Source organism: Lissotriton helveticus, chromosome 7, assembly GCF_964261635.1.
Source record: "Lissotriton helveticus chromosome 7, aLisHel1.1, whole genome shotgun sequence".
In the NCBI taxonomy this organism is placed as follows: Eukaryota; Metazoa; Chordata; class Amphibia; order Caudata; family Salamandridae; genus Lissotriton; species Lissotriton helveticus.
Genome location: NC_136068.1, coordinates 1219750865 through 1219766689, shown reverse-complemented (window position 1 = coordinate 1219766689; position 15825 = coordinate 1219750865). Strand labels below are relative to the sequence as shown.

Sequence of the window (15825 nt, the reverse complement as noted above, 5' to 3'; positions counted from 1 at the left end):
TTGAGCTGTTTATTGACGCGGGCACTAGTTCTACCCGCACAAGTGAGGTACCATTCTCATCAGGAGACATAGGGTAACACAGAATTGTAGAGCAACTGTTATTACCTGTTGAATTTTGATGCATTTCTGCCTTCCAAATAAAAAAGAAGTCCTTATGAAAAATGACTTTAATTCACATGCTAGTATGGGTACTCACAATTTTGGAAATGTGCAAATATCTGCACATTTCTACTGTTTAATAACTCTATATTTTGTTCCAATTTCAGAAATACATAGGTGTCTTTCATGCCGATTTTTCCATGTATATATTTTCCCAAATGAATTGCTATATACCCAGTACAGAATAAAAAAACATTGCAAGACACTGTTCAGTTATTGGCTCTGGGTTCGTCGGGTTCTTGGTAAACCTACAAGTCCTATATATCCCCACAACCAGAAAGGTCCAGCCTCTCTCTTTACTTCTCTCTACCTCTCTATCTACCTCTCTCTCCCTCTATCTCTACCTCTCTCTCTACCTCTCTCTCTTCACCTCTTCCTCTCTACCTCTCTCTACCTCTCTACATCTCTATCTTTCTTTACCTCTCTACCTCTTTTTACCTCTGTTTGTACCTCTCTCTCCCGCTCTCTCTAGCTCTCTCTCTACCTCTCTCTCTCTTTCTCTCTCGCTCTCTACCTCTCTCTCTACCTCTACCTCTCTCTTTCTCTCCCTACCTTTCTCTGCCTCTCTCTACCTCTCTAACTCTCCACCTCTCTCTCCACCTCTCTCTCTACCTACCTCTCTACCTCGCTCTACCGCTCTACGTCTCACTCTACCGCTCTCTATCTAACCTTCTATCTCTCTCTACCTCTCTACCTCTCTACCTCTCTCTACCTCTCTCCAGCTCTCTACCTCTCTACCTCTCTCTCTCTCTCTCTACCTCTCTCTCTCTCTCTACCTCTCTCTCTACCTCTCTACCTCTCTCTCTACCTCTCTCTCTACCTCTCTCTCAACCTCTCTCTCTACCTCTCTCTACCTCTCAACCACTTTCTACCTCTCTCTACCTCTCTCTACCTCTCTTTCTACCTCTCTCTCTCTACCTCTCTCTCTACCTCTCTCTACCTCTCTCTACCCCTCTCTCTTTCTCTCTCTATACCTATCTCTCTCTACCTCTCTCTCTACCTCTCTATCTACCTCTCTACTTCTCTCTCTATCTCTCTCTCTCTACCTCTCTACCTCTCTCTACCTCTCTACCTCGCTCTACCTCTCTACCTCTCTGTACCTCTCTACCTTTCTACATCTTTCTACCTCTCTACACCTCTCACCTCTCTCTACCTCTCTCTACCTCTCTACCTCTCTTTACCTCTCTACCTATCTCTAGCTCTCTACCTCTCTACCTCTCTCTAACTCTCTACCTCTCTACCTCTACCTCTCTACCTCTCTACCTCTCTCTACCTCTACCTCTCTACCTCTCTCTACCTCTCTACCTCTCTCTACCGCTCTACCTCTCTCTCTACCTCTCTCTACCTCTCTACCTCTCTACACCTCTCTACCTCTCTACTCATCTCTACCTCTCTAAATCTCTACCTCGCTACCTCTATCTCTCTACCTCTCTACCTCTCTCTACCTTCCTACCTCTCTACCTCTACACCTCTCTACACCTCTCTACTTCTCTCTACCTCTCTAACTCTACCTCTGTACCTCTCTCTACCTCTCTACCTCTCTCTCTACCCCTCTCTCTCTCTACCTCTCTCTACCTCTCTCAAAGGTGGCAGCAGCGTCTATGGGGGATGCAGTGGAATAAGTGGCAGCCGGAGCCTGATAGCACTGCTTGTCCTTTAAAACAAACAAGCATTGGCATAGCCAATAGGTCTCCCCTTTGGGACCTTATAAGTGTTTATATACCTCTCTACCTCTCTCTACCGCTCTACGTCTCACTCTACCGCTCTCTATCTAACCTTCTATCTCTCTCTACCTCTCTACCTCTCTACCTCTCTCTACCTCTCTCCAGCTCTCTACCTCTCTACCTCTCTCTCTCTCTCTACCTCTCTCTCTCTCTCTACCTCTCTCTCTACCTCTCTACCTCTCTCTCTACCTCTCTCTCTACCTCTCTCTCAACCTCTCTCTCTACCTCTCTCTACCTCTCAACCACTTTCTACCTCTCTCTACCTCTCTCTACCTCTCTTTCTACCTCTCTCTCTCTACCTCTCTCTCTACCTCTCTCTACCTCTCTACCTCTCTCTACCCCTCTCTCTTTCTCTCTCTATACCTATCTCTCTCTACCTCTCTCTCTACCTCTCTATCTACCTCTCTACTTCTCTCTCTATCTCTCTCTCTCTACCTCTCTACCTCTCTCTACCTCTCTACCTCGCTCTACCTCTCTACCTCTCTATACCTCTCTACCTCTCTACATCTTTCTACCTCTCTACACCTCTCACCTCTCTCTACCTCTCTCTACCTCTCTACCTCTCTTTACCTCTCTACCTATCTCTAGCTCTCTACCTCTCTCTACCTCTCTACCTCTCTACCTCTACCTCTCTACCTCTCTACCTCTCTCTACCTCTACCTCTCTACCTCTCTCTACCTCTCTACCTCTCTCTACCGCTCTACCTCTCTCTCTCTACCTCTCTCTACCTCTCTACCTCTCTACACCTCTCTACCTCTCTACTCATCTCTACCTCTCTAAACCTCTGCCTCGCTACCTCTATCTCTCTACCTCTCTACCTCTCTCTACCTTCCTACCTCTCTACCTCTACACCTCTCTACACCTCTCTACTTCTCTCTACCTCTCTAACTCTACCTCTGTACCTCTCTCTACCTCTCTACCTCTCTCTCTACCCCTCTCTCTCTCTACCTCTCTCTACCTCTCTCAAAGGTGGCAGCAGCGTCTATGGGGGATGCAGTGGAATAAGTGGCAGCCGGAGCCTGATAGCACTGCTTGTCCTTTAAAACAAACAAGCATTGGCATAGCCAATAGGTCTCCCCTTTGGGACCTTATAAGTGTTTATTTATCTAGTACAATATCCTTGGTGCAAGACCATCAAGTGCTGTACGGCTAAACACTTATATGTTCCCAAATTCGAGGCATATTGGCTATACCAATGCTTGTTCTTAAGATGCCATGAATCCTATTATCCTTGTGGATCAAGAATAGACCGAAACGGGTATGGCAACATAAAAGTAAGTCTCCAGACATAGCTGCCTAGAGAATAAGATCACCACAAACCAATCTGGCTGCCTGTTTAAGCAGAAGCCAGATATATGTATAGCTCCTAAATATACCTCAGAGGGTGATGTGTGCACACGTGGCCACGTGGGCACCTGCTTATTAATTGCTGGTCATGAATGACTACTTGATCATTTGTTTGCCAATCCTGAAATGTGTCTGACAGATGTGTAAAACTTTTGATACAATGCAATTTCGAATCATTTCATATGACTTTAAGAGTTTCGATGTGTTACATGGTTACAATTAATGAAACTGTGGAAGAGTTTGCTGAATACGGGTTTCGTTATTGGATGAGTTTGTTCACAAACATTCCTATTTGCTTGCATATGCATGTTTATATCAGGTTACATTTAATGTGAGGGTGCTTGTTGCGAGTGGAGGACAATTCTGAATACCATGAGAGACATTTCTATAGGTATTACTTAAAAGAGTACATGTACACTAGGACTTTTTTTGTGTGATGTAAATGCCCTACTTGCATTAGTTCCATAGGCATATAGTTTATCATAATGCAAAACAACATGCAGCAAATTATAAATATGTGTTTCAGTTAAGGATTATACACGGAAGGTGAGCCTTATTTACCAAACGGGTTAAGTTAAATACAAAAAGCATATTTACTTTTTCTTTATTAGCCAGTATAATGAAAGAAAAACTTTGATAATATACATGCTGCATTTTCTCTTTAGACCGTTGCCTATTGCATTCGAATTTTGGAAGCAAAGAGAAACTGTTTGTTATCTTACAACTAATGCCTTAACAGACTCTTAAGCTTAAACACACGTTTTGTCTGCATTAGAAACCTAAAACATTATTTATTCAGTGGCTCAGGAATGTTTTCCAGGTATCTCTTTCTTGGATAGTCATCACTTTTGTACGATATGATTGTTCTTTCCACATTTCTATGCACTTCAAAAAAAGTTTTCTGTTGTAAGTGGGTTATTCATTTGGGAAAAGGGAATTCTTAACAACTTAACAACTTAATAAATACACCCTAATTAGGTCTTAACAAGTCATAGTGAAATGCTGCTCAACCCCTGGTAGTATGCCACAAGCAACATGCAATTCCCCAGAAAAACGTCTTTTAGTTCATGCATTAACAACTATTCCAAAATCAAGAAAACAACAGCGTAGCATTTTCAAATCAAGTAGAAAAACAAATAAAATCTAATAGGAAAAATACAAAAGCCATTAAAATCAAACGAGGGGAGTTATGATCTTTTAAAATTTTGAGACAAAAAGCACCATGCAAAAGCAAAGCACCAATGTAATGTTTCAGTTTTCAGTTGGCCCAGAACCTTGGCATGATTTCAGGCCACCCACGATGGTACGGAAGTACCAAGAGGGCCATTCCCTTCAAAGTTTTTACCTTCTGAATTAGTCTTTTTTTCTAGAAGTCAAAATCCACTATTGGGGCAAGGCCAGGTGATGAAGCTGGTGAGGGTCTGTTGGACTTTGGCCCTTAGGGCAGGTTCACCCCGAGACTTTTTGCTTGAAATGGTGACCTGGAGATGGTGATTTTTGGATTCTGCGCACTTTCACTGTGTCCCAGTGGAAAGTGCGTGCGCACTCTGAGTGCATGTGCTGAGCTAGGCCTGCCCGCCCATAGGAATGCATGGGGAATGTATGTGTCCCTGGTAGTTCCTGATGCGTGGGGTGTACAGGCTTGAGTCTGGTATGTGTGAACTCGTGAGAGTGAATGCTGCGAGATGGTGTATGCAGCATGTATGTGTCTAGTAGCGAAGCGCCATTTCTAGACATGGCTGTACGTGTGCTGTGAGGGTGCTGGCGTGTGATTGGCTGGAGCTGGCTGGCATGCCAGGCTCCAGGAAGTCTGGATGGGTCTGCCCGGTGGTGAGTGGGAGATCTGCATGAGTAATGTGTGGGAGGAGTGTACCTGTGTCCTGGATGGGCTGGGTTTTCCCCACACAATGCTGGCTCCGCCCCCCTGTGGTGTGTCTAATGACCCAAGCCCTGCCAGTGAATAGAGAGGGTGGTTGAGGTAAACAGAGTACTCAAGAACCAGCTGCGACTGGTTCCGCCCCCACTCTACACCCTTGAACAAAGGAATGCACTGTATAAAAATGGGGCTGTGTCCCCACTGAAGTTGTTCTCTTCCAGGATCCTGAGGGGGCTGTTGCTGCTGTCGCTGGGCCAGAGGACCGCCACTTGGGGTGTCTCCCTGCCTGGAGACCCAGTGAGCTGGCTCTGGGCCCAGCCTTGCCCCCCTGCCTTGCTGAAGGACTCTGCTGGACCTTTATTTTACTTATAGCGCCTGGGAGCGCTCTATTTTGGTCCTCTAGCGCTTGGGAGCGCTTGATGTTGTTCTAGCGCTTGAGAGCGCTGTATTTTGCATCTAGCGCAGGGAGCGCTTTAAATTGCCTTTTAGCGCTGAGGAGCGCTTTGTCCGCCCAAGCGAGTGCCACCTCGCTTTTATTTGTGAATTCCCGGGAGGCTACCCCGGATTGCGGCAAAAAGAAGTTCCCTTGGCCTCAGCAGCGCGACCCGGAGCCTGGGGGGCTCGTCTGCAGGGCCGCGCTGCCATTGGCTGTCTCGCCAGCCTATCACGCTTTAGCCTGGCCGGAGTGTTGCCCGGCAACGGGAGAAGCGTCCTCGAGGACGTCGGGGAAAATGGCGGCCTAATCGCGGCTGGGGCGCCGGCCGCACATACTGCCCAGGAGGAAGAAGGAGCCCAGCGTCTTGTCCTCGGCGAGGCTCTCGAGGGTGAGAGAGCCCCGCCCGCGGCCCGGTAAGGAGGAGAGCCAAGCTCCGGACGAGGAAGGAGACTGCCAGCGTCCCCGCAGCCTACGGAGAGACCGAGCCGGTGAGTGCTGGTGCTTGGGAAAGGAGAGGGGGGCGTCGGGACACATTGCCGGTGTCCGCCCCGCCCCCTCTCATTAGCGCGACCTCTGGGGGCATTGCAGGGTCGCTTGAGCCCCGAGAGGCTCAGTGCGCGCCTTTGCCCTGGGAGTCCCCAGGAGGGGGACTCCCGCTTACAGCACCCCCATCGTTCTAGAGCCCAGAGAGGCTCGTAAAGGCGGCATTTGTTTGTTGAGCCCGGAGAGGCTCGGGGGCATTTTCTGTATGTGAGCCTGAGAGAGGCTCTTGGGGGCATTTCTGTGGCTAGAGACCTGAGGGGCTCGAGGTGCCCCGGGGGCATCAGGTGATTTAGAGCCCAGCGAGGCTCTTGGCAGACATTGTCACTTTGAGTCCCCAGAGAGGGGACTCCCACAGAGAAGCGCCCCAGTAGTGCCTAGAGCCTAAGAGAGGCTCGGGGGCCAATTTATTTCTTGAGAGCCCAGCGAGGCTCCCACATTGGCCCCATTGTTGTTTTGAGCCCTGGAAGGCTCAAACCTTGCTGCACCAGTTGCCCAGCACTTTGTGGGCAACTGCTCCGTTTAGGCCCCCCTGGACTTGGGACACAGGGCGTCCTAGCCCCAACAAGGCCAGAGGGCCTAGGGACAGTCACAGGTGGTGACTTACGTGAGTTTGGCGCAATTGTACTTTCTATGCACCTCTGAGTGTATTGTTTATGCGTCATGTGCCTTTACACCTCTGAATGAATGTTATGCATTGCATCATGTGTTATGTGCTTCCACCCCCACAGGTATTGTGATGTGTAGGTGGTTGTTTTCTCCCTAGTACAGGTGGTGCTAGTGAGGTCCTGGTTACCAGTGATTACTGGTTGTGTGCTATTTTGGGCTATATGCTATGTACTAAGTGCTATTTCTGAAAGTGCTACTTCTGATTCCTGACAGTGGTCCAGGTGGCCCTGTCTTGTAAATATCCCCCTGTAAATTCTGCCCGTGCCTCTGGCACATTGTAAAGTGTGTGTTTTATCTAATGTGTTTTGGTGTAATACAAAGGCTATTTTTTATATAACCTTGTGTGGAGTTTCCTTTGTGGTGGGCCTTTGGTTGTTGTTGCTGGGGTGCGTGCGCAAATACTTAGCCTACATCGCCTCCAAGTTTAGCCTTGCTGCTCGCGCCACGTTACCTAGAGGGTGAGTAGGGGTTATCTTGGCGTGTAACTCCCTTGCCCTGACTTGGGGGTGGTGGTCTCTGACTGACTTTGGCGAAAGCCCTGGCCAGCCGGGGATCCCATTTCCAACAGGGTCCCTCAAAGCTGCATACGTTGTTGTCGAGCTCAGACTGAAGCCAATAGTTCTGGTCTAAAAAAGCTGGATTTCATAGCTGCTGAGGTCATTTTGTCACTGGGATAGATTTGTTGCCTTATCCTGGTCCAAGGTTTTACCTTTGAACATAGTCACTTTTTTGTATGTTAGAATCTTCAGAGCCCCTGGAAGCTAGCTTACAGGCAGGACTCCACTGTTCCAGACACCTTTACCACAAAGTCCAGCAGAATGAGTTTTCAGAGCAGCAAAATGCTATGAACCAGACAAACTGGGTTTCTTTCATTACGAAATTAGATTTTTGAAGCTGAATTGGATTATAATCATGTTACTAGTAGCTTCCCAAGAAAAGATATAGTTTAAGGGTTTTCATTATACTTAGACTTCTTCATGGAGAATGAAGCATCTGACCCTTCACAATGAAAGCAGGTTTTGGAATTGTTGTCACTGTGAATGCATACTATTTACAATATGTAGCAAGTCACTTATTAAATATCAAGCAATCAGTTCTATGAGTTAACAAGGATAAATGTGAACTAACAAGGCAAAATGATGGTGCTTCTGGCTGCCATATATGTTGTCATATAATGAATGGTGTAAATACACACCACAGCCCACATATGGCATTTACGCTCCATGCCACGGATGCATCATCTACTCTTACTGCAATTAAAAATTAAATTGGGTGAAGTCGGTTTTAACTGTACCCTTCCTCTACATCTGCTCAAAATGTAAAATTGATCCATTCTCCTCCCACTATAGACGATGAAGTATTCCAGTCTTTGACAGCAGTACAACTCTGACTATTTCCAGGATAGGAAAATGTTAGATACAAGTTTATGAATTGCCGCAAACTAACAGGGTTATGACCCTTCACAAACTTTCAAAGCAACCCACGCCTTGTTTCGCCTGCTCCCCACTCTCTGCATGGATTACTACTGTGTAGTTTTGCGCATCTGTAACAGGGAATTACCCAGTTTAAACATAATTTACATCTGTCAGGAAACCTATGAATCGCAGACAAGTGTAAATGAAGCCATTTTGGGCAGTAACTATACGTTTCTTGGAAAAATCCACCAAGGCTTCAGTGTTGTTGAAAGTTTTATATTTTGTTATAAGTATTAAAGAGAATGTATGAGGTGTATTAAATATATAGGCTCTCTGATAATTCGCAATTATTAAGGCATGACACTGGGACTGAGTCCTCAAGTCCTGTAACAGAGGCAACAACATGTTCTTCAGTTGTGCGGTTAACAAAGCAGATCATTCAGTACCAGCCCTTAAACTGCAGTACCAAAATGAGCAACAGAAGAAAAAGCTTCCTTGGCGTATCAGAATGGCATATTCTTTTCATTTTTTAGTACTGTAGGGCACATACAAAACTAACCATGCCGATATACTTAACTTTTTCTGAGCGTTATTCCCTTCATGCCCAACCGCAGCACCTCTTCATATTCTAGTTGCTTGAAAATAGCTAAACAGTTGAACACCAAATCTCAAAAAGCACACTCACTGAATAAAGTTCTAATTATTGCCAAATTTGGTGTAATTCAGTTCAGCCATTTTTTCTCTATATCGGATAACAAAGTTTCCAATAGGCGTCAACAGAGTAAATCACACATTTGGGACCACCACCTTTTTTTTCCTTGGCCCACTTGACAGATTGGGGTAAAACATTCCTGGACGACGCCACAATAGATAAATGTGTTTTGGGGAATGTTTTGTGCAGGTTCATCAAACGGCACAAAAGTTGTAAGTGAAGCAAAAAAAACGCTCTTCCTTTAGTCACATGTGATGAGCTACTGGGTTTAACTCTTTGATTGCACCAGGGGATCTTTGTGGCTGACAGGAGTGAAATTATGTGCAAAGGGTAGTGGTTGAGTGTCACTGTCACTGTTGATCTTTGAGAGTATGTTTTCTTGGGCAGATACTTCAAATAGAAGAACATCAGGTCCTCTGTAAAAAAAGGTACCTCCTGGTCCTTGGCAGATTCGTGGTTGGGGTAATGGCTTTTTGGTGTCACAAGAGAAACGTGGCCTATGTGTTGCGCACTGGGGTTGGAGAGACGCTGCACTGGCTACTGCCCTGTCCAAGGTGCAGTCTGTGAATGTAGTTGGCAAAAGATTGGCACTTGGCATGGATGTGCTGCGGATACAGGGAGTGATTTATTTATGTTTTCATATGTTATGAATATGCTGTTGAAGCTACATTTACTGTTAGCATTCGGTGTTCATTTTTAATATGTGCTATTTGTGCAAAGAATAATAATTTAATTATGTATTTATTTATTTAGGTTATCTATATTTAATTATAGAATTCGTTGCTAAATTGTACTACGTGCCATTTGTGCTAAAAATAATGATTTATTTATTTATTTTAGTATCCAAACGATAGAAATGGTCGAAGAGCCGAAGACAAGCTTTAATTCTCTTGTCTGAAAAAGAAAGGTGTACAGAAAAATAAAGCTCTAACCAAATGCCGTAGTGTGAAAACAAATAGTCGTCTGAAACTAAACAGCAATCTGACATTCATTGCGTTGCCAGTGTGGGCTGTGGTTTTTAGAATATCTATTAAGGCTTTGTATCCCTTAAGAGTTTAATTAATAGAATAATTACACAGCAGTCTAGTGACATGATTCACACCTTAGTCCGTGTTGTCATATGTCTGGCAGCAGCAAGGCCGTCTTAATTAGTTCTTACAAATTCAATTTCGACTTTATTATTTCATGTATTAAGCTCATTGTCATCTATACAGAAACATAGTATGGCACAACGCAGGTACATTTTAAACTTTTTAACATTATGTGATTTGCTTTATTTTCTGTAAGTTGCTTATTGTAACACTTTTCCCCGTTCGCCTTATGTCCCTCTGCAGGCCAAGCACTTCCGTCTGTACACACAGGAGGTGTTGGAACTGGGTCACAATGTTTCCTTTCTTCTGCTGCTCCCTGCCTCAGACGACGTCTGCACTGCCCCGGGACAGAATAACCCTTACACCCCACACTCAGGATTTCTTAATCTCCCTCTTCAGATGTTTGAGCTCGGTATAGTAGTTTACTTCAACTAGAAATGCTAACAGTCTGCTTATGGAAAATAGCATGGCCCTATCTGTACCGCATGTCTGACCTGTGGGCATATTCAGCACTTGTAATCAACAAAATGGCATGTTGTTGTATGTAAGCGAGGGAAGAAGTTTAGCTACTGGGCTATTTGCTGTATACAACGTTAAAACTATATGAGGCATGATGCATGCATGAACTAATAATACTCATCATACTTACATTTCGAATGCCATTTTCATGCTAAATTGCAATATAGCATATTTCCTAAATGCATCTATTGAAATAGTTCTATATATGAAACTTTAGTAAAAGTTTGTTAATTCCCGTAAAATGCCTTCCTACTCTTGCCAGATTAGTCATGTTGAAAATGTGTAGCTTTTCATTCATCGTTTTTTCTCCACAGCATGATTTCCAAGCAGTAATCACTTTACTCGCCATTTGTTGAAACAAGTTTCCCAAAATATTACGCTTTTGCAATCCTTTGCAGCTTTTGTTTATGCAGCAGACAAGGAAAGGAGACAGAGTCATGCATTCCATGAAATGACTAACAGAGAATATTAATCCGCAGTACAAAATGGTCGAAAAATGGGGCATTGTGCAGCTTTTATAAAGAATGAATATTCGCTAGAATCAGGTCTACTTCATATGGGAAGACAGTTCCACAGGAACCTACTGAATGCGAACGTAAAACAATGTTACCTGTTCTCACTGGCGTAACGAAACTTGAAGGTGCCCCCCTGCAAGGTATGTGGAGGTCCCCCCTCCGGAATCAACATGGAGCTCTGCGGCCAGAGTCCTGTGCTGAGCGATCCCTGGTGCTTGGATGCCCCCTGCACCGTGGGGGCTGCGGGGGCCTGTGTTACGCCACTACCCGTTTTAAAAGCAAAGCGATATACCAGCCTTCATATAAGAGGTGCAAACCCTCTTCATGAAAAAACGGGCCTCATACTTACGTTATTAACAATATGAACATTTAATCATTTTAAATGTAACATACAGCCAGTGGAGGCTCCTCCATGTGTGCGGAGGAGTGTTGCCCCACTGCTTTCTCGCAGTGCGAGAAGCAGATACAAAACATGGAATTATAAATACAATTTTATGTTTCTGTCTGTCGCACTGCGGGACAAGCAAAACAGTTTGGTTGGGGGCGTGTCTGCTGGATGGCTGGGGAGGAGTGACTAGTCCAATGCTGTGCACCTTGACTGTTTGGTCGGCCCTCTGCGGCCGACCAAACCATTCATGCGCCCTCTCCCTTTTCTCCATGTAAGCTGCATGCAGCCTACATGGAGAAAATGGCCTCCCCATAGGCGCCTGGCTGGGCGGTGTCCCCACCAATCACAATGCTGCCATTGCAGTAGTGAGCATGCGGGACCTGGGAAAGGTACGTTTTAAATATATTTTGTAACTATTTAAACCCACCTCCCTAACTGACCCCCCTTCCATCACGACGACCCCCGTTGAACCCCCCCCTCGTGACCCCGCGCCTACCCGTGAACCATGCCGGTTACGACTGCACAGATAAGACATTGAAATGTACTTGCATTTATACTGCCCCCACTTTATTAGGTCTTGCCTACAGACAGCTTTATCATCACACAACATATAATATATACATATATCCATACAGATAGAGACAAGGGCTTCTGGACAACCGCTTTAAGCCACTGGCTACTTTGATTCAGCCATGTTTAGGCATTGACTAACAGGGTTGTCCATCCTTGTTGGTTTCAACCCACTGCATTTTGTGGATGTGAACTACTTAAAAAAGATGTTAACACATACACTGGCATTACAGCCTTTCCTTTGCATTCTTTTGTAATTGAAACTAAATTTCATAATATATATTGCATGTGAACGTCAGACCCCTTGGCGTGGCTCTCCCGCGTACCCCTGGTAGCTTTTTCAGTCCTTACACTGCTGCTTCCACTTAGACAAAACAGCAGTGGTCCTCTTTAATTCATTTCACAGAGCATCACACTCCTGCCCATGCCAAAAGGCTCTTCTTTGTGTTCTGGCACATGGCAGGTCATCATGCTTGCCATGTTACTTTAGCATAGATAGAATTTCAGTGCTCATTAGAAGTTCAGCGCACTGGGTGGTGGGCTTGTGTTCTACCTGGCAACTCTTGTGATGTGTGCATGGTTGTTCCTGCACACGTAGAACATTAGTGCTCCTCTGTAGTTCATTGTGCCGGGCATTGTGTGGGACCAAAACACTACCCCGACATTCACAAGAACTCAAAATTCAGGAAACTAAAATATGAACTTATACTGTTCTCCCAATAATCGTGCGAAAAGGCATGCTCCTCAACATCAATTTAGCAGTGTAGCAAAGACAAGTAACAGGGACTACGCAATAATTAAGTTGCAGAGTAGGGAACAGTTAAACTGTATTATTACAAAAATAGATAAAAAATAAACAATAATGACTTTTTTTGTCATTCGGAGTTGGGACTAAATTATGTTTGGGATATTTTGGGACTCACTCCAATATTAATATAGTTAACAGTTTGATAAATTCCAGTACTAGAATTTTCTAAATATATTCTCCCAGAGTGCCTGACCTTAGACAATGCAGAGTCCATATCATGGATTGGATATGTTAAGTGCACCTTTAGTGGGCTGGGAGTTACTGAGCTTTTTATTGATCCTGCACACAGGGTCCCTGTACTAATAAAGCTCACATAAAGTCTGCCTGCTTCGAGCAGGCACTGCTTAAGCACAGGTAAGTAGTCACCCAGCTAGTCTCTTTGGCTAGTGATGTTGCACTCATTCACGAAATAAAATGTTATCTACTTCAAATTGAAAATATCAAACATAGGTTTTATCTAACTAGGCTCTGTTTGGATACACTGCATTTTCCGCTGGCCTTTTCATGTCAAGTGGGATGGTTTGAGAGTGTCCCCTCTTGTCCATGCAATAACTCTTCTAGACAAAGCACATTGCATGTGTTACTTTCTTGTGCACTATATAAATCTGTACGGTTCCTACTTCTACTTCTGCATTTGGGCAGTTTTAATTTACACTAGGAAGGTTTATGATAGTCAAAAATCTTATAGTACCAAATAAGCAGCACAATCAGAAAGGTTTCGGACAGTATCTCAATTAAAACAGAAAAGTTTTTAAAAAGTTATTGGCACGCTCCCAAAATCAAGGGGTTTTAGTATGCAATTCTTGCATAACAAATTTGTTAAAACACTAAGTTATCATGGTATGGTCATAAGTAACAACTCTTTAGGAAATCAGAAATATGAATGTTATTACCAAAGCACATAAGCACTATCCTATTTTAAGAAAGTAGCCAGTATCTTCTGTGCTACTGCCGTCTGGAGATGTTTGAACAAATTATAAACATTTCAACAACATCACTGCACACAAATGGATAAGACCTGTCTAAGCAAGAGAACTACAATGGAAAATTCTTGAAAGTTGTAACCTATCAGGAAAACTAGAAAATGCATTAAAAGCTTTGTATTTATAAGTGAAAGAATAAGTGATTGCATCAGCTGTCCTCACTCCCCAGGGCTAGTAAGGAGAGAAGATGTGCAGGTGGACAAGGTAGTAGGGGTTGAATATAGGAGAGAATTAAAGAAACCGCATTCATATTATCCAAGATGGTCTTGTCCCAGGAATGTGGCATAACTTAGTCATATTAATAACCAAACTCACACAGATCGTATTAAAATCATTTCAACTCTAATAATATCAACTCATTATATGTGCATTGGACCCAACATACAAATTAGCTCTATGCATTATTAGTTATTGCACAAAAATAAATGTTTAGGAAAATATTATCACAGTTCCTCCCTCTGATTACTTTATTATCACTAAAACCCATTAATAACTTGATTAATAAAGGAATCATTCAGTCTAGATAACGTTCTGCCTCTTCCATGAATTCTACTCTGCCACCTTCAGCTGGTTGTAAACACAATCCTTAATATACTCCACATCATGCTACTTGGATGTTTTTCTCTTTAGACAACCTTTATTTCTTTATAGAAATCTCTTTTAGCAAAAGAGATTGGCCTATTGCACAAATCAGTATAATTATTATAGTTGATAAGAACAGTCTTAATGCGCTTCCACCAAATTATCTATCCATTCACTAACATTACCCTTGCCCTACAGCTTTCCATAAGCCATGCTCTGCAAAAGACTGAATTTCATGTGTGAAATTAGTTATTACAGTAATGTAAGTATTAATAACCCTACTATTATCTGCAATATATGTGCAACTCTTCATGGCCTTTACCGCCTTGCACACTCCACCTTACTTCACAAGGAGAATATCTAATGCTAAGTGATTCTGCATCACCATAGTCCTAAAATCCTTCCTCTCTGTATTTGCCTGTTTCACTGTTCATGCTTTATGTATCTAATGCAACTTTCTCCACTAGATTTTTAAATAGATTGACATTTAATTTTAAAATATTTTCTTGCCATACCTACAGAAGGAATCATAGCACTGAATGTGTCTGAAACTCCCTATCCAAGACTCTGTTTTACTTTTTCTGCCTATTTCATCATCCATTTCACTCATTTGGTAATCTCTAGGAAACGCTAAAACAAAAAAGCAAGATACAACTAAATTATGCAGCAAATTGAAATAGGAAGTCTTCCCACAAACATAATAAATTCCTCTTAAGATTGGTTCTTCACCCAATAAAGTTTTCCCACTCACTTCATAACTTCTTTCACACACACTTTCTCCCACATATTCAGCCCTAGCATCTTTCAATGGTCTATATTACATTATACATAAATCGGCACTTCATTCTTGCTACATCCTTAACCTGGGATGCAAATTAAGGAATGTAAATTCTTCCTCTTCCTGTTCTATTATAGCCTTTTTTCTATTTTCCAATCTTTCACAATCTTCACTCCTGTCTCAGTATATTCCCTAATGAAATTAGGCTCTTCACTACTTCCAAAAACCCTGGTTAATAATGTTTGTTTCATGCTTATTTTGTGTAATTATCCCTGAAAATCTTTCATATTTAATCACTTTGCTATCTTCTTTTACATGTAATTCCTGTATAGACACATTGAAATCCTTTATTTAGGGAGAAATACATTAATCAGTATTAAATATAGATACATGCATGCTACATGACAAAGTGTAAGAAATTGGAAGGTGAACATACGTTGATTCCTCAGCAACAGAAGGGGGAAGAAAAATGCAAACGAAAAACCCTTTAATCTTCGTATTTCTTATGTATTTGTGTATCATTTTATTATAGTTGTTATCTTGAAATCCTTTAACTAAATCCTCTTTATGCTCCAGCATATCATGTTTCAATATTTTCTTACAGTAGCTAACTTAGTGTTTTAAGAGGCACGTCCCATCAAAGTCAGTAAACACAACAATAGCCCATCTAAAAGCAATAATATGGTTAATATTATTACTAACCCTAGACCTTT

General features: G+C 43.1%; 1 protein-coding gene across 1 annotated transcript in view; it reads left to right on the top strand.

The window, feature by feature from the left end:
- Positions 1 to 15825, top strand: part of ANKFN1 (ankyrin repeat and fibronectin type III domain containing 1) — a 1441385-nt gene that overhangs the window by 1118855 nt on the left and 306705 nt on the right. The window contains exon 14 of the mRNA XM_078650803.1: positions 10213 to 10381. Coding sequence (XP_078506929.1) covers positions 10213 to 10381 — 169 coding nt within the window. The remainder of the gene's footprint in view (positions 1 to 10212; positions 10382 to 15825) is intronic.